The sequence below is a fragment of the Leishmania donovani genome, chromosome 36 (genome assembly GCF_000227135.1).
Source record: "Leishmania donovani BPK282A1 complete genome, chromosome 36".
NCBI lineage: Eukaryota > Euglenozoa > Kinetoplastea > Trypanosomatida > Trypanosomatidae > Leishmania > Leishmania donovani.
In genome coordinates this window covers 816,386-838,570 of record NC_018263.1, presented here as the reverse complement: position 1 = coordinate 838,570, position 22,185 = coordinate 816,386, and the positions used below count along the sequence as shown (strand labels likewise).

At 58.6% G+C, this 22,185-nt stretch overlaps 5 protein-coding genes across 5 annotated transcripts; all 5 read right to left on the bottom strand.

The window, feature by feature from the left end:
• Nucleotides 1-596: 596 nt before the first annotated feature.
• LDBPK_362200 (streptococcal hemagglutinin-like protein) lies at nucleotides 597-4,466 on the bottom strand (the record flags this gene model as incomplete). The annotated part of the gene is made up of 1 exon (XM_003865287.1): nucleotides 597-4,466. One exon carries the CDS (start codon nucleotides 4,464-4,466, stop codon nucleotides 597-599), a length of 3,870 nt encoding a protein of 1,289 aa, XP_003865335.1.
• A 3,988-nt stretch (nucleotides 4,467-8,454) lies between these two features.
• On the bottom strand, nucleotides 8,455-9,447 carry LDBPK_362190 (hypothetical protein, conserved; the record flags this gene model as incomplete). Its single annotated transcript, XM_003865286.1, has 1 exon — nucleotides 8,455-9,447. One exon carries the CDS (start codon nucleotides 9,445-9,447, stop codon nucleotides 8,455-8,457), a length of 993 nt encoding a protein of 330 aa, XP_003865334.1.
• A 1,399-nt stretch (nucleotides 9,448-10,846) lies between these two features.
• Nucleotides 10,847-12,367, bottom strand: LDBPK_362180 (hypothetical protein, conserved; the record flags this gene model as incomplete). The annotated part of the gene is made up of 1 exon (XM_003865285.1): nucleotides 10,847-12,367. One exon carries the CDS (start codon nucleotides 12,365-12,367, stop codon nucleotides 10,847-10,849), a length of 1,521 nt encoding a protein of 506 aa, XP_003865333.1.
• Nucleotides 12,368-13,422: 1,055 nt separating this feature from the next.
• Nucleotides 13,423-16,167, bottom strand: LDBPK_362170 (serine/threonine protein phosphatase, putative; the record flags this gene model as incomplete). Its single annotated transcript, XM_003865284.1, has 1 exon — nucleotides 13,423-16,167. One exon carries the CDS (start codon nucleotides 16,165-16,167, stop codon nucleotides 13,423-13,425), a length of 2,745 nt encoding a protein of 914 aa, XP_003865332.1.
• Nucleotides 16,168-19,113: 2,946 nt separating this feature from the next.
• LDBPK_362160 (alpha-1,3-mannosyltransferase, putative) lies at nucleotides 19,114-20,457 on the bottom strand (the record flags this gene model as incomplete). The annotated part of the gene is made up of 1 exon (XM_003865283.1): nucleotides 19,114-20,457. One exon carries the CDS (start codon nucleotides 20,455-20,457, stop codon nucleotides 19,114-19,116), a length of 1,344 nt encoding a protein of 447 aa, XP_003865331.1.
• Nucleotides 20,458-22,185: the final 1,728 nt, after the last annotated feature.

Sequence of the window (22,185 nt, the reverse complement as noted above, 5' to 3'; positions counted from 1 at the left end):
CAGACGTCGGCGCAGGCTGCACTTTTGTGTGTGTGTGTGTGTGTGTGTGTGGGAAGCTCTGCGCCGACATCTCCAGCTGCGATGTTCATCTTATCCAGCTCCGCCAAATATCAGCGGGTCCGAAATGAGAAAGCCTGGACCGCTGTCTCGAGCAAAAGTCTTCCCTTGCGGCCGATCACTAGCGCCAGGTGATCGACTGTCGCGCTGATGCCGCTGCCCCGCATTTGGAACCTAGGGACCCCCCGTAGTTGGGGGCAGGGAAGCCACTCGCTGAGCCACGCCTCTGCCCTGCGTGTTCAGCCCTGCTAGCTCCTCACAGCAGCCAAATGCGGCGGCGACACCAGTGCGAAGTCCAGATGAGAAGGCTGAAGAAGACCTGCCAAGAGACGAAGCGACCGATTCAGACACCGGAGGCCGGGCAGCGACCGCCGTCGCCGCTAGCGACGAGAGAAACGGGGCACTGGACTGCTAGCTCGGCTCGACCTGCTGCAGGACGGCGGAAGCGGCAGGGCAGCCGGTGACGCGGGTCCACCTGATTGGCTACGTGACTGACCTCCGATCCGCAATGTCTCACTACAACCTCAGTCTGCACCGTCCTAGCGGGCCTGGAAGAGCCGCCGCCGATACGGCAGCGGCGACGATCTGATGGTTGGTGAGAGAGGGGGGTGTAAGACGTGCGCTGTACAGGCGTCGTGCGTTGGTGCCGCCGTAAGTCGCGTATAGGCGCTTGCTGGACGGTTCCGTTTCTGGTGCCTCGATGCCGTCTGTGCAGGCAAAGTCTGCGACAGGAAAGCGGCAGACAAGTCGGGTTCTGACAAGTGGAGCGAATGCAGCACTGGCTGAGTGTCACAGGAGTGCAGCGACGACGACCTTCGCGACTGGCTCAGCGTTGATAGAGTCGCGATGCGCGACCAGCAATGGCTTGCGGGCCGTCGGGCGCCATGGCCTGAATCGCTGTAAGGCGACAGGGACGTGATAAGGTGCATCGATCCTTGATGCCGGCGACACCGCCTCGCCACGGCAGCGGAGAGAGCCTGTCTTTGCGCAGTAGCCGGCCTGGCGGGCGGCGGAGCAGCGAGTCGGTGCCCGTGCCCCCGCCAGCGCTGTGCTGTGCGGAACCACTGGGAGGCAATGGCACCCTCACCTCTTCTGACGGGCTGTGCACGCGGGGCTCTTGGCGTAGGGGTCGGTGTGTACGGATGCGAGGGAGGAGGCAACGCATGAACTACAAGCGGCGACGGCGACGGCTGCTCGCGCAGCCTCTGGCGAGAGAGCGGAGTGCTACGCTTCGTGTCACTGAGCCACTTCGACAAGTGTGGCGATACCGAGAATTCCTCGCCATCGCGACGTGCAGGAGCGGATTCGCTCTCACCAACTAGACCGGCGGCGCTCAAGTTCTCCCTGGGCATTGGCGACGCTGCGGAGGAGGCCAAAGACAACGACCTCCACGAGCGCGAGGAAGCCGGCGCCGTCCGGCTAGATGGAGAATACTGCGGGTCGTTTCCTTCCTTTTGCGCCGCGCCATCGCCAGTCCCGTTGCGGTTGCCTTGGTTGTCTCGGGGTCGCAGCATCGCGTTAGACCCACCGCTCACGCTCCGCCGCAGCTCTCGGCGCAGCCGCTGGCGAATACTGCGGCAGAGCGCTGCGATGGCGGAGTCATGAGCCACCAATGGGTACGCATCGTCTGTGTCCACAAATGGCCTGTGCATGCTGCCGCCACTTGCCGGCGAAGAAGCGGTTGAAGTCGACATGCTGCTGAGGCTGCTCAATCGGCAATGCGCCGCGGCAGAAACTGGGGCGAGGACCAGTAGCGACCGATTCGAGCCCCCACTGTCACGCACTGAGATGGTGGAGGAGGCAGCTTTAGAGCAAGGTGCACACCCGCTACCCGTGCTGAGCGATGCACCGTCGGTCGCCGTCAAGCCTGGAATAGGCAGCGTCACAGGAGAAGCCCGTGCAGGCGCCTCTGGGGGCAACACCGGCACAAACGCGTTGGACTGCGGATCGTCGTCGTTGTCCGCCGACGCGGAGGCGGGTGCTGAAGAGGAGCCGCTGCCCCCACTGTAGCGCTGGCAACGCAAGCCCGAGTTGATGATCTTCACAAAGGTATTGAAGTCGATGAAGATGTCCGGCGATTCTCGCGCCGGCTGCGCCTGCACGCCGCACAGGCGCTCGAGGACGCTGGGGTTGAGCGCCAGCTCGAACCAGTGCAGCACTTTTATCAGCTGCCCCAGTGTCACGGTGGTGCTGTGGTGGCAGCCCTGGCCTCCGGCGATCTCAGCAAATGCCTTGCGCTGCACATATGTGTGAATGAAGTCATCCCTGTAAGCTGCGTCGGGCGCGCACGAGTTGTTACCGAGCAGATGCGGCGACGGCCGCGGCAGCGCTACTTTTCTGCGCGGGCCCTTACGCCGTCCAGTTGGCTTCTGAGGCCCCGCCAACGCCACCGCCCCGGGAATCCCTGGCCTGGACGGTGAGGAAGACAACTGCGGGGAAGGCGACGGTGGGGTAGACGACGGCAGGAAAGACGCCGACGTGGCACGCCTCGCCGCCATCCGCGCAACAGGAGTCGGCGGAGGTCGGCCGCTGCGTCGACCGGCCTGCGCAGAAGGGAGACGGCACATCTGGGAGGCAGCTTGACAACTGGGGGCAGAAATACTACGCCTCTTCTGCGAACCCTGCAGGTCAAGTAGCGGCTGTGATGGAGCCGCCTTCGCTGGGCGATTCCGCCCTTTGTCCCCCGACGCTGCTTCTGGCATCGCCGACGGCTCTGCCTGCCTCCTCTCCCGTTGCCTGGCCACATCCGAGGCCATTTCATGCTTGAGGTGCCTAAAGAAGGAGAGCGCCTCCTCCACTGTCAATCCTTGAGACGAAGACGACAACCGTAACCGTGAAGCGGTGGGCACGGCGGGCGCTCCTCCGTCGTTGTTTCGAACTACGATGGGGGCGAGGGCGTCACTGTCTGCCACCACAGCAGCCATGAGAGTTCGGAAACGACGGCTGCCAAAGCATGCCTCAGCTGCGTTGAGCAGGTATTTGGTGGAAGGAAACTCGTGCAGTACGTCTGCCGCGCTAACGGTGATCGTTGGCGACACCGCCTTCCTCTGCGGCGGGGCGGACGCCGGCGCGGCGGTCTTTGTGGTACATGCCATCATGGCCTGTGCACGGTGATAAAGCCCGCGAAGTAGCCGCAGCAGCTCACGCTTCCCTACAGGCGTGGAAGTGCTCAGGGCGGATGGGGGCACGGAAGCAGAGCGCTGAGAGCAGTGCTTAGTGGCGCTGGCGTGATTTCTGTGATAACTCGCTTTCTCTTGCTGTGCTCGGTAGGTGTCGTACGCTTGCCGGGCTGACTGCTCCTCCGCGGCGGTCAGCGGGAAGACAGCGAGGGTGGCCCGATTCCTGCCGCAACCCAGAAGGGTAGTGGACGCCGGCGGAGGCGCGCCGCCGCACGCTTTTCCGCGCTGCTCTGATGGTGCGGCTCGACTGAAAGGTGCCGCAGATGGGGTACCCTGGCGCCTTGCCGAACCGGCGCTGCCGTCGCTACCTGCACGCCCACTGCCAGCGCCGCGGTCCTCACTGCTCGAGACTGAGGAGCTGCACGAGTAGCCAGGATTGAGGAAACCCCGGTTGTCCTGCGCAAGCGACAGGAGCAGCTGCGGCCGCTTCTCGAAAGCGCCCTTGTCGCACCGGTGCGTCGCTGAGGGCCGCTGGTCTGTGTGCAAGGCCTTTGCCCGCTGCGCACATCCTGTGTCGGAAGAAGCTGAGGAGGAGCTCGACACGAAGGGCGAGTTGCCCATCGCTCCTTCGAAGGAAGCAGCGCTGGCGCCCCCACCGGTATCTGCAGCCTTGGAAGCATCGAGAGGAGCGCCGCCAGCCACCCAGAGCGGCACCTCAGCAGGGGTGAACGCATTTCGGTCGTCTGTGCTGAGCTCGCTTGTCGCGGCGGCGTCCGCGACACGGCGTCGCTTTTCGGCTGCTAGCAACGTGCAACTGACAACGCCCTTCTCCCGCGAGGGTGGAAACCCCTCGGCGCCTGATCGCCTCACAGCTTCGAGAGTGTCGTTCCTCAAAATCTGGCTTTCCAGCCCAGCACGCCCTGACGACGACAGCGGACGTGCTTGCGCGCTACCAGAGGATGGCGCGGTGGGTATGGGGAGCACCGAGGCAACCCCACAGCTGCCACCGACTCCAGTACCTGCAGTCTTTATCGCCAGCGCTGATGAGGTGACGGTGTAGCCGTTGATGCTGTCATTGGTGCTGATGGCCCCTGCGGTTGTCGAGGCGCCAAGTTCGCCGTTCGGCGTCGCCTTCACAGAGGTGGCGTTGGAGGTGAAGATGAGCTGCGATTGGGGGCGCCATACAGCGCCTGCCGCGGCGACGGCGCGGATGGTTTTTGCCTTCCCCTTGCGGATTTTGGCGCCTGGGGCACCGACAGGGGCGGTCGCTGTCGCCGCGGTGATACGCATTTTCCGGCTCAGCACAAGCCTTTTTCGAGTCGATCTGTGGGCTCCGTTGGTGGGAGCAGTGAAGTGGCCATCCCAAGAAAAGCGGAGAAGAGGTAGCACTGAGACCTCCAAATGAAAGCGATCATGATGCGAGGAAGGGAGGGGGCGACGACAGCAGAGAAGCCAAGCAACCAAGATGATGGCCGTGCGTACACGCCACCCACACCCCTACTAGGATGTAACACGCGGGAGAGGGGTAGTACACGCCGAGACCACCTCACATCACACGGTGACGCAAACGGATAGAACCAGAAACAGTGAGTGGAGAACGAGAATAGAGAGCGCCATGAGGGAAGCAGAGATACAAAGAAGGAAGGGAGGGGGAGGGGTGGGGGCAGCAGCAACCCAAAGCCGTCTGTCGTGGCGGTCTTCGTCATAACTCTTCTGACTGGTTGCAGGCTTCTTTCGTTGCCCCCTCCCCCCTCCGCTCCCTTCAGGACTGCTGACCCCGACTCGTGCGATTCCGACAGAGGCTTGTTCAGTTCGCTCCCTGCGAGCTTCGCTGAGTGCACCGACGAACTGCAAGTCTTTTTCTTTTGGTGCGTGTGCGCGCAAGCCTACGCGTGCCATGATGCTGAGCGATGCGAGAGAGAAAAGTCAGAGAAGCTAAGCCAGCAGGGGCAAACCCACACATTTGCCAACGCCAATGAAGGAGGAGGATGAGGAGAGCGAAGGAGGGAGGAGGTATGCTCCGTGGAAACGGAACAGCTTTCGTTTTGTTTTTACGTGACCATACGACCATGCAAAATTCGCTATACGCCACTCCATTTGGCCTGTCGCAGGGCCCGTCCGCGTGGTGCGAGTAAGCGGCAGATACACGCGCATTACAGCAGTGCGCCGACCCAGTCATCTTCTGAGAGCACGGCCCCTGCATCCAGCTCTGCCCCACCCACCCGCTTCGCCAGTCGCCGCCGGGCGCCCCCTCTCGGAGTGGCACGCAGGCGCACCCACCAACTGGCAGTGAGAGGCCGGGTGGGAGACACTCGAGTCACGCGGACACCCTGCTCCATCATGTGGATGGCGCAAGCGTGTCCAATGTCGCAGGTCCCTCCGACGCGACGCCATCCAGGGCCTAACCGCCGACATCAGCAGCGATAGGTCGCGCTGAACTACCCCTACGTCGTAGGGTGCTTGACCCTGTCACCAGCAGAAGTGGTTCCGCATTTGCCAGGGGATAGAGGGGCTGCTGCATGGCCTCCCCACACAAACAGTGTGTGTGTGTGTGTAGAGAGAGGGGTGGGTGCCGATCTGTGTGATATCACGCGTTGATGCGTGCTCCATCTTCAGGGGGGAGGAAGAGAGAAGCGGAAATAAAGGCCCACTAGGAGCGACACGCACGCGGACGCCTCAGCACCACAATAATGAGAATCATAGCAATCGAAGACACTCACACTCCATGCGCCCCACCAAAACCCACAGGCAAGTGAAAAGGCAAGGGGGTTGGATCGACGACAGAAAGAGGCCAGTTCAAAATGAAAAGGAAAAATGGCCGGTTGCAAGAGGGCAGCAGCGCAACGTGAAGAGAGCGAGAGAGAGCTGCATGATAGGGAAAGACACGCTGGTGACAGCTGAAGAAAACCAAAGCAGCTCGGCGGGGCGGAGGGGGGGCAGAGGGAAGGGTGAGGAGGAGGGGGGAGGGTGACTCAAGACGTGTGCTGACAAGAAGAGAAACAAGTCTATCCGCGAAGAAGACAACGAAGAAAGGAAGAAAAGAAAAAAGGCGGAAAGAATGAGGGAAGCGTCGAGGCGGCACACCGACACCCAAATAAAGCAAAGGAGTGCGCACTGATACGCCCTCCCCCTGACGGGCAGGAAAATGCAGGGCAAGTTACACCCCAAAACCTAAGTGGCAGAAAGATAAAAGCAAAACACGAGTGAGAGAGAGAGTCCAAGAGGAAATACCCTAAAGAAGGAGGGTGGGAGGGTGTTGGTGGGGTCACATGCAGAAGAGAATGAGCACTCGGAAAAAAAAAAGAAAATAGAAAAAACATATACACTGGAAATGGAAGAGAAGGCCTCCTCCTTTCCTGGAAAAAGGCCCTGATTGGGGCCATATACGCTTGCACACGCACCTGGACACAGACACACAACGACATGCCCGCGTTGTCTCCTTCCACTTGCACAGTCGCAGAGAGCAAAGGTCGCAGCAGCAAACAGAGGAGAGAGGAGAGGGCCGTGAGGGTGGGGCACGAATAGGAAAGTGCTGTGTGCTGCGGTTGAGAGGACCTGGTGGCGTCTTGCTTTGCTTTTCTTTTAGTTTTTGGAGGAGGTGGGAGGTTGTTCGTTCGTTGCGAGTGTTCCCGCCTCCGGTGTAAGCGGCACTGGAAGCGCACGGCAGCTAAGGAGAGGGCCAAAAGGATATGTTCGCGTTCCTTGCTGCTGCTGCCTAGACGATGAGGGTGTCGCTCTGCTTGAGATGAAAGGGGAGAGGAGAGGCATCGTGGGTGAAGGCGGCGCGGCTGCTTCAACGGACTGCCGGGGAGGAGAGAAGGGAGGAGGGTATGCGGAAGCGGGTGACGGAGAGGCGAGTGTTGAGGAAGGAAAAAGGGGAGCACAAAGAGTAAAGGCGCGGATCGGAATGAGCACGGCAAAGTCATGATAGGGAGAGACCGGGTAGACAGCCGTCGCGTTATCATGGTCCCAGACGCCTTCGTCGCTCATTACCGCCATCGGCGGTGTTTCTCGGAAAAGCCGCATCGCCTTCTCGCCTTTAGGGGCCGAAGAAGGAAGAGGGGAGTCGAGATTATAAAAGAGCAGGGGTGGGTTGGGAGGAGAAGCGTCCTCACAGTTACGCATTGAGAGCGTCGAAGATGGTCAAACGGCGCAACGGCGGTGGTGGGGTTGGATGTGAGCGTCTATCCCTTTTTTTGTCACTTCTTTTCGTACGAACGCAAGAAAGAGTTTCAATCGGTGTGTGTGTGTGTGTGTGTGTGTGCTTGTTTACATCGTTTTTCCACTGCGGGCATAGTATCGCTCCAGTGATGGAGCGTTTCTGCTTCTGCGAGGTCGGGCAGCTTCTCCGTGAACCCGCGGGAAAGGAGAGAGCCAAAGCGAGAACACGACGACGACGAAGCAACAACAAAAAAGAAACCAAGCAACCACCGTACTTCTCAGCACCGCGGACGTGCCAAGGGAGGTGAGGGGAGGTGCGGTGCAGACGAGCAGAAAAAAGGCATGGGTCGGAGAAGCGAAAAGAAAATACACACGTAGGCGAAGTGCACGTGGAGTAGAAGAAGGTCTGGTGCCCGTAGATAGCCCTGAAGGTCTCCAAGACGCGTGCATAAACATCCACACACCCACCGAGAGACGTGCCATGCACGCGCATAAGCATCTGCAACAACGCGTGTAATGGGGGCCACTGATGCTTCACAACGACATCAGCCGAAGAGGGCGATGGGGGAGGTGGGAGGGTGAACGAGCAATCAAAAGAAAAGACATGAGAAACGACAAGTGCAACAACGCAAGCAACAACGACAACAAAACGCTCCAGTGTCGGCACAGCGGCGAAAAGCGGTCAAAGAAAGGGAGTATGATGGAGGGCAATAAGGAAACGAAAAAGAAGGCCAGGGGTTCCAGTACTACCGGAAAAAGACGAAAAGGCAAAATAAGTAGGAGAAAAAAGGGAGAAGGCACACGCTCACCTGTATGCACACACACACACACCTCCGTGGTCGAGCGAAAATAACAGTAAGAAAAGAAAGAAGATCCCCGCACTCATCACGGCCGATCCACACACACTCACCCACGAAGAGGGAGGAGGAGAGCGAGAGGAAGAGGGAGGGAGGGGGGATGAGGATGGGTGTGCAGATCGAGTGTTCTCTTTTTTTTTGCTTGTGTGCGTATGTACGAGAAGATCGTGTCTCGACGCTTTTCCTGTTGCGCAGCCTCTCCCCATACATCTACCTCTCCTCCTTACTCTCCCTCAGCTCTCTGTGTATGTGTTGCTCCATCACCACATGCGGTGATCCACACGCCCTGTGTACTCCTTGTATGCGTCGGATGAGATGCCCAGCCCGATGCCGTTCGTGGCGTGTGAGTAGGTGTTGCGGAGTTTGTCTGCATCGCGGTAGTTGACCCCCTCGCCGCGCAGCATGGCCTCCTCGCACCGATCGCGAAGGGTTGCGCTGAACTCACCGTTGGACTCGAGCTTAGCGCGGAAGCGAGCCAGCAACGCCTGCTTAACGGCGGCACCCTGCTGCCTGTCGGCTTGCGAGAGCGACGCCTGTCGCGGTCGACAGCCCGTTCGACCCTCACGTGTGCTGATGTCCGCCTTCCACTTGTGAACGAGCTGCTCCTGTGTCAGCTGCAGCTCCTCTTCCTTCGCTTGCGCCGCTGCAGCCGCGTGGGCGGTAGTTCTGGACGAAATCGGCTTCGATGACGGCGACGCATTGTGGTACGGCGCGCGCTCCGCGTGACCGCGCGGAAATGTGGCCGCTGCTGCAGGCAAATCCGCTGACTCTACCTGCAGAGCACGAAGCCCCGCTAGCGCGGTGGCGCACTCCGGCTGCAGGGCCAACGCCTCACGGTACGCAGCCTCTGCCTCGGCGAAGTGGCCGCGCTTCCGATGCGCGTCGCCGACGCGGAGGTGGGCCTTGAACCACTTCGGCTCCAGCTCCACGGCCTTCTCGGCGTCCTTGAGCGCCAACGAAGGACCTACCAGCATGGGCGACTGCAAGTAAGCGGCGCTGCGATTGCTGCGGATCTGTGCCGTGTCGCCGCCGGGCACTTCCAGCAGCCGCGAGTAGCACCGGATTGCGGCCAAAAAGTACCCTTTGCCGTAGCAAGCATTGCCCAGCGTCTTCCAGTCGTGGCGGAGCTGCGAGAGGTGTTCGGCGGCGTCAGCATCGTCGCCAACGCTGTCCCACCGAGTGCCAGCGAGCACGTCAAACTGCGCCTTCAAGTCTCGCGGCAGCGGCGGCTCCTTCGCGGGCTTTTCGGTCATTCTCAAGCGAAAAAGAAAGAAATGTTGCGTGAGAGAGAGAGAAGGTGAGTTTCCAGTGGAGGGAGAAAACGAGCTTTAATGGGCTGTACCGCCGGATGCAGACCAGTAGACGCGCCTGTATATGATCTTACACGTCGGACGGAGGCCCAGTGTGGCGGACAGTGCCAAGTGAAGCGTGCTCTACGGTGAGCAACGACGAACAGCTAAAAGAGAAATCACGCACACACACAAGCGGACATGCGTCACAGTGTGGGCGTGGGAGAAAGCACACACACACACACACAAGCAAACACACTGACAGGAAAACAAGAGCGGGCAAAGGGAGAGGGCGAGGGAGGGCGTCGGCTGTATTGACTTACCCACAAGAGAAGATGCAAGTTGACGTGTTCTGCTTGCGTGCTCTTGTACACACGTGCTGTTGAACACAGACGCGAAAACAGCGGAGGCGAGGCGCGCGGAACGAAACACGCAGACACGACAGAGAAAGAAACGAGAAGTTGGGGCGGAGGGGTAGAGATAGGCAGCGGTTTGTGTGTGTGGTCCCTGTAAAAGCATACGCGGCGTACCACGAGTGCCTGAAGCTCTTGTATGCTAGCCCTTGTGAAACAGAGAGAGGTTGCTGATGTGGTCTGTTTTCCCTCTTTTCGATGTTTTTCTTTTAGAGTTGCCTTACGAAGTCGCGCATGCGCAGGCAGTCGAGTAAGTCCTTGGCCAACGCCGTGATGTGTGCGTAGACACGCACACGTACACGCATGCAGAAGGCGGAAGCCGAGAAAGGAAAGACGCGAAAGCCGAGAAGATGCAAATCGTAGTTGGATAGGCAGGATACAGAGATGAGGGCTTTATGCAGAGTAGCAGAGGGCCAGCAAGGGAGGGAGAGAGACGCGGCTTCCGCTGCTCCACGTCGTGCGCGCAAACACAAGCCCCGAGTGAAGAGACACAAGCACGCGTGCCCTCTGTATTGCCGCCGGCTGCGCAGCATCGAGAAGGGATATGGAGAGAAAGAAGGCTAGGCAAGCGAGAGCTCCAGCTCAAGCCTGCTGTCTCTCTTTGTTTCGCCACACGACTTCTGTTGATTGCGGTGCGCTCCGAATGCCCAAGGCTCTGCGCTTCCGCATCGCCTCACCTACCCCCTGCCTTTTTTGGCGTTGTTCCTCTTCTCGGGTGTGGGCTTGAGTGGATGTCGCCGTGTGCGGGTGTGTGTAAGTGTAACAGTGACGCAGGAAGTTTTGAAAGGATGCACACGCACACGACCGAGGGCGATAGGCATAGAGATGGCACAGGAGGGAAAGCTGTGATGGTGTGCCGGAGGGAAAAAAAGGTTTGAGCCTCGCTCATTCCTCTTGGCGCTGAAAACGGCGCTGTAACGAGGCCCACATGCCCCTCTCTCACGGCAGCGTTAATCGATCACGACCTCGTCTTCGCGCGTGCCGCTGCTTCGCTGCGCCGTGCACTGTCGCTTGGGCGGTGGAGTGTCCGCCTCGTCCTGCACGTGCTGAGCACAAGAAGCGCGACAGTCGTCTTCGGGCACCGCCATCGGAGTTTTCGCTTCAACGCACGCCATGACTAGCTGCGGATCGGCGCTCACACGAGGAGATGGTGAAGCAGCCGCAGTTTCGGCGGGAGGTGGCCGCGAGGATTTGCACTGGAGTAGGTTTCGCATCTGCTCAGCAAGGCATGTCGCGTCCACGACCGAGCTCGTCGTGCCGCCTACATTGGAGTCGCTGTTGTTCAGGAAAATAAACACCTCACGCGTCGTTTCGTCTGGTAATGCACTCGTCGGGCTGCCTTCGGCAGGGCTCCTTTCCGAACGGAGGTACTGCACCATCTTCTCTGCCCACAGCCGCATCGCCAAAGGGCCATAGTCGCCCACGTTGCGCCCGAGCGGCCCGTGTAGACGGACGTAGAGGAAACCCGCACCGGTGTCGACCACTTGCGAGTACGTCGGGTCATCGTGGTGGTGCGCCACCACAAGCGCCCAGCGAAAGGAGCGCAGGAGGGCGAACGTCTCGTCGCGGTACCACGAGCGACTTCGGAACTCCACAGCGACGCGGAGGCGTCGCTGCCTCCGCGGTGCACTCGAGGACGGCGCTGTTGTCGAGGAGGTTCCTGAAGACGAAAAAGCCTTAGGCGACACCGACCTTGTCTCTAGCAGCAGCACCTCCTCTTGGGAAAGTAGCTGATGCAGCCGAGTGAGTCGCTGCACGTTCTCAGGTGAGTACCCAAAGGACGGCGGTAGCTGCACCAGCACGGGGCCCAAAAACGGCTCCAGCAGTGGGCACCGCTCTTGGAAAAAAACCTGCACGTGAGCCAGCACATCCGCGTCGTCCATCTGCAGCTGCTTGACGTGAGTGAGGAGGTTGTTCGCCTTGATGGTGTACAAGAAGCGGTTGGCGTTGACGGTGAGAGGGCACAACGGCGTCGCTCCCGCGGAGGCGACATCAGCGGCAGCGGCGCCTTCAACGGTGTGTAGTGGGGGCGCCGATACCGTTTTGAGTGAATGGATGCGGCCGCCGTCGGCGGCATTGCTGTTCCTTACCATGTCCGCCCACGTCTTCCATGTCCCCTCGTCTCCTACCTTATGGTAAGGGTAGCAGTGCTCCAAGCAGTTGAACTTCTTGCGGTACTGAGTCAGCAGGCTGCGCATCGACCTGTCCGATTGCCCGACAGTCGGCACGCCGTTCAGCGAGCTGATCCCGATGTGGATGCACGGGTGGCTAGGAACGGTGGCGGTCATGGGGGGTCGGAAGGGATTGCCCCACCCGTAGGTGGTGTTCCGTGACGGCCCGTACGGGGAATGCTGCACAAGTGTGTCGTGTGGCCTGCGCTCAATCAGCTGCTGAGGCGGCGGGCACTGCGGCGCTGACGACGACAGCGCCGACGCCGGCAGGAACGAAGGAGCAGACTGTGCGCCGAGCATCCTCGATAAATGAACTCTCCAAAAGCACCGAACTGTACACCGGCGCTGCTCGTGTCACTGTGCGGGGAGAGGGGAGATGCAGATGACACAAAAAAACAAATGAGCAAGGCGAAGCGGCACAGCACGCCGGCCAGGGTGCTTGCGGTTGTGTGCGGGTCTGTTTGGTTGTTCCAGCAGAGGTACACATGAACAAGCGGGGGCGATGCGAGAGGGAAAAAAGATGGGAAAGAAGTTTTGACGAAAGCAGCCTGCAGCAGGCAAACACACGTACACATCCACCGCACCGCCATCAAAGGGGAGAGGGCAGGCTTCTCTACGCCGTGGACGTGCGGGGGCCCCATCTGTGCCGTCACACGTGTATGTTTGCTCAGTTTTCATCGGCATTCGTGCATGCATATCCGCATGTGTGCTCACGTTGGGATGTGCATGCATGCGACGTGGCCAACGCGGGTAGTGGGCACACAAACACCTATGCGAAAGAAAATACGAACGCACACACACACACATATATATATATATAGAATGCAAGGCCACGGTAGTATTGGAAGAAAAAAAGAGTGAGGGACGGAGGTCACAGCCACAGAGCAAACCCTTCACGTCCCCTTTCCGCAACCTGTGACCCGCGCATTTTTTTTTCGTTTTGCTTTGTTTTCTTCCTCCCGCGAAACAGTAACCAGCAAATACAGAATCAAGTCAAAGACACGAAAGGCGAGGAGGAAGGACGAGGAGGGGGGCAGCAAAGTCGAGGGCGATCCACAAAAAAAAGGTAAAGGAAACGTATACATGCAAGAGACAAGAAGCACCGCCAAATGGCTTGATCAGATCAAACGCGGAAAGCGAGTGGAGTCGTCGCCTACCAGCCGTCGTGTACACCCACCCACACGCACGCAGGTGGGCATGCACACACGCACAAGGGACAGCGGAGAGGCGAGTGAAGGGACCACACCCAATCAACTAGCAGTCGCCACAAGACACATACACAGAAGAAAAAAGAGGTGAGCTAGATGGTTCCTATACCGCGCAGTAGCGCGGGCCAGGGTGCGCAATGCGCGCCCCTACGAGAATAGCCTCGGTGGCTGTGGCGCGCCCGTGGTCTTCGCGTGCGGTTTCTCCTCAACTTCCTTGTACGTGTACTGTTTCAGTGTAGGGGCCCCATTCTTATCCAGCAGAACAACCGCGCCTTTATTGCGCATACCGCAGTAGTTTGGGGCGGAAAACACCGTCAGCAGGCGGTCTTTGTGGTTCCACTGAAAGCCCTCCTGCACGCACTGGTGCGCGCGCACGATAAAATACAGATGATTTGTGTTGATGAAGTTTATCGTGGCATCCTCGCCGAAGATGTGCCCTGTGCCACGCGGATTACCGGTGAAGCCAATGGGGGCTCCGTTGAAGACGCAGATAGACTGGAACTTGCTCAAAGGTGGCTGGCTCGCGTTCGCACGGGAGTCCGACGCCGTCGCGCCGTCGGCGGCTGCGCTGGAGGATGGATCTGACCACGTGAGGTCGGCCAGCGCACCATGCTCGATGTTGCGGAACCGGTTAATGGCGATGATGCCGTCGAAGCTGTCGTCAATGAAGGGGGACAGGCCACCGTGCATTGCGCACACGCGCACGACCTGCCGCATCTTCTTCGGTTTTGCAAAGGATGCACTGGCGCTTGGCGGGGACAGTGGCGACGGTTCGCCGGAGGTACTGGCTGTCTTGCTGCTAGTGGCGCGTGCATTGCTGTCAGTGAACGTAGACGACTTGCCCGCTGCGAGATTTGGAGACTTGAAGGGCTCCGCGAAACTTGCGTTACCAATGCTGCGCCGGGTACTCTTCTTTACGGCTTTCGCTGTGGTTGGCTTTTTCGCTTTCGATGCCGTTCCAGGGTTCTCGGTGCCGTCAGCTGCAAGCATGTCCTCGATGTTCGGCGCGGCAGCGGCAGTGGCTGGCGGCAGGGTCGCGCCGTCGTCGCCCTCCTCTACCTCCTCGTAAAGCGCGGCGCAGAGAGGAAGTGAGCAAAGTGCGTCATTCGCGACAAGCCACAGCGGGTGATCCTTCATGTCCCACCCCATGTCATCAGGACTTGAATCGCAGTCCCTGCCGAGATGCCCGCCCAGCTCAGCCGCGGTCGGCTCGACGCTGCTGTTCGTATTGATCTTGCTCAGGGCGCCGCTGTCGCCCTCGCAGGTGGAGCTGGCGCCTGGGGAGCTGCTGCCGCTGCCGCTTCGATTTGCTGCCGCATCGTCCGTGTTCTCTTCGGACGCCGACCGGGTGCACATGTGGAGCGTGGTGACCTTGTGGTTCACAATGGGGTAGCGACGGTGGCATTCGTCGAGGAAGCCGTAGAAGCGATTTGTATTCGGGCACTCGTGGTTACCACGCAACAAGAACACGGTGTTCGGCGATAATAGCTTGGCCGTGAAGAGCAGTGCAATCACGCACAGGCTGCTCGGCCCACGGTCGACATAATCACCCAGGAACAAGTAGTTCGGCGGCCGCGTGGGTCGGCTCTCATCACCTTTCAGCGCCCCACTGAAGGTCTTCGCTGCGCCTGCCGCCTTGCCGCTCTTCTTGGAGGTGGGAGGTGCCACAGCAACGCTGCCTCTCTTCTGGGAGGTGGGCGCCTTCGACTTGGCCGCATGGGATTTAGGGGACGCCAGCGCCAGCGCCTCATTCGACACGAGCGGGCCCCCCAGCGTCAGCACATTTTCCAGCAGATCGCGTATCTGCCCATGCAGATCTCCGACGAGAACGGCCGGCATCGCCACCATCACCACATTTGGCTCGACTCGTAGCAGCTCCTGCACTCGCAGGAAGATCTCGTTGAGCTCTTCGGCACTCGGTAGGTAGTCTTCCTTGTGCAGGAGACTCTTGTAGATCTTCGGGAGATCGATTTCAGGACAGCGTTCTATCTTCGCAGTCCCGTTCTCCGCGAAACTACCACCAAAGGGGGAGGTTTGATGTGGATCTTCAGAGCTGCCGTAGTCGCCGTCGGCGGCGGGACGCAGATTCGGGTTCATACATTGCAGGCCACTAAAGAGCCCTGTCTCTTGGCAGAGCAGGTCACCCTCCAGCTCCTCGCACAGCTCTCCGCAGAAGCGGTAGATGGCGAGGCAGAGGCGCGCGCGCAGCGGGGCCGGCTGCGCCAACAAGTGACTCAGTATAGGCTCGATCGAAAATGTCGGGTGGAAGTTCTGCGCCTTGATCGTCTCATCTGACACAGTGGTGTCGACGGCGGCGATCTCGGGAAGGATCTTGCGCAGCTTCGACACAGACTCCTGCTTCACCTCCGTGCTTGTGCAGTTGTCGAGGAACGTCCGAAAGACCTGAAACACTTCGGTGAGCTGCGGGATCGTCACCTCTGACATCTCGCACGGAAACAGGTCCACGCTGTGCGGGGTAGAGACGGGGGCGTCATCGAGCGTGGAGTGCTGGAGGGTAAGATGAACCGCACTCGCCCGAAGACCAGGCGAGTTGGTCGCCGGAGATGACGACAGCGGCGGTGGCGGTAACTCCTGCAGAGCGCTTTCGGAATAGGATTGCTGCTTCCTCGAGGGCGGCAACGGTGGTGAAGTCTCGGTGGCTGGGCCGGAGGCGTCGGCGGGCGGCGTGTCTAGACTTGGGGGCGTAGACCCGCCCGCTGCATCGTGAGACGTAGTGGATCCTTTACCGTGCTTTGTCGCCGACTCTTTCGAGTCGTTAGAGTTCTCCCTGGCCGTCAACGAGGGAGTCGCCGCGTCGCCCTCGTCCCTGGTACCATCGCGAGCCTTTTTCTTCTTATCCTTCTTCCTCCCAAACAGAAAGAAGCTCGGCATTATGGCGCGGGCCGTGTGTGTGGGGGGGGGGGAATGAACTGATCCCACTGTATGGTGCAAAGCCCAAACCTCACAAGGACAACAAAGGGAGAAAGATCCGTCCAGTGTGGTGGTCGGGTGTAATGTGTGTATCTGATTTCCTGTGTAAGCGCGGAGCTGCGATGCAGCACGCGCGCGGGCAGATTTGCCTCACGCGCCAACGTTAGTAAAACCCTCGCGCGACGGAAGCCCCTCTTCACGTGCTAGTGCGGCACACCTAAGACACGGTCTCCTCGAAAAGCAGAGCGAGGTCGATATAGTTACGAGTGAAAAAAAAAGCGAAAACCAGCGACCGCACAAAAAGTTTCAAATGGTAGCTAAGTGGCGCGGACGGCAAGGACGCAAAAACACGCGCACACGGCACACCACAAGCACGAGAAAAGAGATGGAAAAACACAGAAGCACAACACGTAAACGGCAAGCAGAAAAGAGAGAGTTGGCTAAGAGGGCACGATGAGAGCAGCTGAGCTATCTTGGTGCGCCCAGACGGCGCGTTCTATGCCTCTACGGGTCTCACCACCCCGCGATCTATAGAACCAACGAAAACAAGGAGAGAGAGTTCTCGAGGAGGAGCAGCGCAAGATCAACGACAGTCCCCGGAGCACGTACAAGCGTATGGCGAGCACGTGACCGCAGGGGGCAGACAAGGGTGCCGAAAGGACGTGATAAAAGAGAAAAAGCGGCGAAGAGAGGGTGGCGTGAGGAGACCGCAACCGAAGTGAGAGACTTGGTAGCTGAGTGCAGACAACAGAAGAGGTGAAAAACAGTAAAAAAAATCAGCAGCGGCGTAGACGGGCAAAGAAAGAGAAGAGAGATACCTGCACGCTTGCGTTTCGCACGAGTGTGCGTGTGTGGCTTCGTGTATGTATGCGTGCGTGCGTGTGTGCTTGTGTGTGAGGGTGTGTGTGTGTGCAGACCAATCTGAAAAGAAGCAGCCGTCTGAATAAGAAATAACAATCGTAAGAGCAAAAAAAAGAAGACGGTGGCTGCACCTTCACGTCTTGGCTGCGCTCAGACACTTGAATGTGCTCCTGCTTCTGTGCCTGGGTGGGTGTGGCAGCGAAGGGAAGGCAGCGCGTACGGGGGGAAGAGAGGGGGTAATACAGCGAAGGTCTGCGGCTTGGGTGATCGAGGAAAGGACGGCGAAGGGAAGAGTTGAAACCACGGGGCCAGAGAGGAAGCGAAGGGGGTGACACAGGACAATCAAGGCGCGGTGTATTCGCTGGCAGATGATGGCGGTACGCTCAGGGTGCCGAGCAAAGCACAGAAAAAAAAAACGAGGAGGACGAAGCACTACGTCTCGTGATCGGTGTTAGTATTTTCCTTGTGGTGGTTGTGGGTGTCGGTGAGTCGATGCGCGCCATGTGGACGTCATTCGCGTCAGCACCACGCCAAGCAAGAAGAGGAAGAGATAGACAGATAGGTGGTAGTAAAGGGTGCACGAGAGTGAAAACAGCCGTGAAGACGTCAGCATGCTGGGTCGGCAAAGCAAAAAAAAGCAAAACAGTGCGCAAGCGCAACGATTCAGGCGCTAAGACCCGCTGCACCATCGTGGCCGATGATGGCCTGAAACGCATCACGCGCTCTCTGTTTTTCATCGCTCCATTTTTGTTGTTGTTTGTTCATTGGCGCGGAAGGCTCGTGCACCTTCTAGTTGCTCGATTCGTGCACTGTGTGAGAGGGCCAGAGAGGGAGCCACACACGACCTTCACGCATCGCAGAAGCGGCTGCCACATTTGAATTGAGGGCGAGAGAATGAAGATGTTTACGCTATGTAGGACAAATCGCTTGAAGGGGCGTCGCACACACACACGCACATGCGTATATACACGCTTGTAGGCATGCACATGCAACTTCTACACTCAGCTGTCACTTTTTCCGTTTCGTCTTCGGCATCCCTGACAACGCCGGCCATTTCGCTGTGATATCACAGTGTAGTTCCCACTCTGTGAGAAAGCCAAGCAGCTTGCAGCATGCCCTCGGGTACGGTTGCGGATTCTTGGTGCCGGCGGGCAGGTGTGAGTTGACGCTGAGCTGGATAGACTTGCAGTCATGACCGCGTTTGTAGCAGCTCGCTACGAAGCGGGCCCATGATTCAGCGAAGATCCGCATCCACCTACTGTTTTTTTTTTTTTCGTCCTTTGCTGCATGGCGGTGGTGCTGAGCTTGATCTTGGACCCAGGGCGCGCTGTCCGCAGTGGAATCGCACTGGGCTGAACGTCGCCAAACGGTTTTGGTGGGCCCGGCTCCTTTACATAGCTGCAGTGCTACAGAGATACGTCAACTGTGGTTGTCGGCATATGTCGGTCGGCGTGTTCGTGTTAGCAGGACACGCTATCGCACAAACTCCTCTCCAGCATCTGTTAAACCCCTTCTCTTTCAGAGAAAAGCCACAGGTTGTGCGCGAGGCGAGCCGCCGCAAAACATGTAAAGCGTAAAGGGGTTTCGATGGACTCATCATCACACACTGGCACACACACACACACAGAAAGGCAGACAAAGACACCTTGAGGCGTCCGAGCGCGCCCCCGGGTTCCACTGCGCCGCCGCTGATAAACGTGCGAGAGGGAGCGATGACGGCAGAAATGCACCACAACGAGACGATGGCCAATCACCGACCACAGCCCGGACATCTATGCGAGTCCAACACTTCAGGTGAAGAAAGAGCGAGTTACTGGAGGGTCGCGCAGAGAACCTGTCTGATGGCGCGTGCTGATCACCACTTGGACTTCTTGGTGGCAGTGGTGGATTTCATTGCTGCCTACTGGGGAAGCGGCTTTGGCCTGGCCTGCCCGCGCAGGAGGCGAGACCAATTCCCGTGGCGATGGGCTCTTTGCAGTTGCAACGGCATCCGCTGTCAGTGCCCCCACAACGGGCGTAGCAGTGGCTTAGGATGTGACGTCCGCCTCACCGTATTTTCTTCTCGCCTGTTGCGCCAGCTGTCCCCTGTGTTTGTGGCAACTTTGGTTCATTGTCCCGGGCCGGATGCGTTTCCTCCCGCGTGGCAGCTGGACGAGCTTCACGGCCCATAAAGAGGATCGCAAACAGCATCAAGGCAAAGCCACCTTGTAGCATCATCGACGTCTTCGGCGTCGGTGGGAACGACTCGAACCCCTGGCGGATGAGGGCAAAGCTCACAAGCCGCAGCACCCGTGGGAACGTCGTGTAGGCGAGAACAAAGGGAACAGTGTAGAAGAACCACGTGTAGAACTGGTAATGAATGGAGCGGGCAAATATGACGCCGACAAGGTTGGCCTCGAAGAAAGTGAGCAGTGTGGACGCGTATACTGCCTGCTCCTGTGCCTCGTTGTCCATCGTCTTGTCACCGTCGGCAGCGCCGCGGCGCAAGAGCGTGTTCTGCCGACGCGTATCGGAAATTGCCGGATGCGATACATGCACCTCCGCATCCGTCAAGTAGGTGCGTGCGGCCCAGCGCGTGCGCCACAGCAAAACCCACGTTGCAACTGTCATCGCGAGCAGCGCCTGGCCAAACTCAGGCTTAGCAAAAAGTTCGGAATTGAGGAATTGATAGTTTACCGACCACCGCTGCAGAAAGACGCGATCAAGCTCAAAGCTCTTCGATAAGTAGGCCCTATGGTCGTAGGCCAGAAAAGGCAAGCCTGCGGCCACTTGCCACGCCGCACAGACAAGCAGGTACCACGCGACTCGCCAGAAAGGGAGTGTGCGGAGCATCACGTAAAGCATGCCTGGCGCGAAGAGGAGCACGTTCATCTTGATGGACACGGCGATAGAGTAGCAGAGGCACCCAATGAGCCACTGACGCGAGCGCTTGGCGGCGCCGCTGGGGCGGCCAGCGATGAAGGAGACGGCAGCGAACAGGAACAGCATAGCCCAGCAGTCGTTGAAAAGTCGCAGCACGTAGAGGCTGCGAATGCGCTTGGAGACGAAGAGCGGTATCATGGTTTGCCACGTGTGCCCGGAGCGGGTGTAGAGGCGCAAGATCATTGTCAAGGTCACAAGGTAGACGCCGGCGTATATCCACTGGGCCAGCTCAATGGCCTCACCCTTCTTGGTGAGATAGTAGAGGGCACTGTACACCCACACAAAGCCGCCCGGGTAGACCAGTGGCCCGGTGCCGCCCTTAAGGTTGCGGTAGTCCAGCTCGCCAGCAAGAAACCCCTCCACCTCCTCCATGTACGCCTTCCAGTCGATCTCCGTGTAGGGCACTGTGAGGATGACGGTGATGATGACGACCGCCTCTGCGGCCAGCGCTACGTCCATGAACTTCATCTCTCGTGCCGGAGTGTTCCAGCTGAACTGCCTGTGTCCCACGTGTAAAAAGTCGCTCTTTAGCGGACGCGATACACGCTAGGAAGCCGATGCGTGCCCAAAATGCAGGAAAGGGTTAGATAAGACGAAAAACAAGTGCACGCGATGTTTTTACAGGTACGCAGGACGTCCTTGCATACCGGCGCCGAGAAGCAGAAAGACAGCGACTCGGTCGGAGAGTCGCTGTAATACGGGTGGCTTGTCAGTGCCAGCTGCTGTTGCTGCTCTTGCTGACCTCGGCTGCTTACTCAGCGAGAGACTGTGCGCTCTCGCCGGATGGGAAAGACCAGTTTGCTCACTTGCGTGCTTGGCGCACTGTGTCGTGGAGCGCCGAGAAGACAAAGAACAAGAGGGGTGGCGTCGCTGGGAAAAGGGCGGAGAAAGGGGAGGTATTTCAGCAGAGAATGTGGTCATAGCTGCTTGGCATGCGAAGCGAAAGGGAGAGAGGGGCCACCATTCCAGTGCATATTATGCCAACAGCGCAAAGGGTGCATGCAGGCAGTGCATGGGGTCTGAAGAGAGCACGGCGAGCACTTTTTTTTCTCGAAGGGGTCACTTGAAACTGAAGATATGGAGAGGGGGCCACACACACAGCAATAAGAGAAATTAGGAGGAGGCAGAACCGTACCGGCACCACCGTAAGATGGAAAATTTGATCAGAGAAAAGGGAAGCGGTGGCTCCGTCAATGGTGTCGCGCGGCGGTGTGGAGAGAAAGAGAAGGGGAAGGGACGAAAAGAACGTGATGTATGTTCGCTGACGCTCCGGATCGTCGCAGGTGCTCTGCAGCATTACCCCACATTCAGGGAGGGCACATTTCGCCGCGTCTTCGCTACGCTCGCAGGCCGTATTTATCTTGCAAGCAGACTTTCGGCCAGGGCCAGGCCTTGCCCCACTAGGGGTGGCGGGAGTAGCATCGCTGCGACTCTCGTCGAGAAGAACGCCAGCATCTTTTTGTGCGGGAGAGAACACACGCAGACATTAAGCTGCTCACAAGACAAGCTGTGATACATCTCTTGCACCGTCACGAGTGCTCTTACACATATTGGTGGGGGTCCTCTCTTCTTGCGCAGCCCGTGTACACAGTGTCATTCTCTCAAAACCGCTGGGCGAACTCCTTTGTCAGTATGCCGGCCTCCTCAATAACTGGTAACTGGGAAGCCGCATGACGACACGCTGACAGAAGCGCAGAGGAAGACGCAAGCTACACTGTCAGCAAAAATAAGCACTACACTGAATGGTGACGAAACAGTGAGAACGTACTGCACAGGATTGAGCACCGAAGGACGAAACACCTATGGCCACACGGGTGGACGTCAAGAGCATCATGTAGAACACCGAAGTACAGCTATCGTGTCGTCGTGAAAAAGGGAGCGAGCAGAGAAGATGCTTGTTTTTGCACATGTTCATATGTAGGGGCCCTGTGGCTGAAGAAAAAAAAGGAGGAGAGGCCGCACGCGATGCTTTTAGAGCGCCGCCGCGTCTTCACTTTTTTTTCGATATGCGAAAACGAAAAAAAAAAAAGATGGAAAAAAGACGACGAATAACGCCAACTACCGACCGACAGGCAATTATATATACATACATGTACACATACATATCTATAGGCATGTATGTGTACATGTATGTGTCAGAGGCGTGGAGGGGGAGGGGGGTCAGGCGTTTTTGTGCAAACCCTTTTGGCGGGGCGA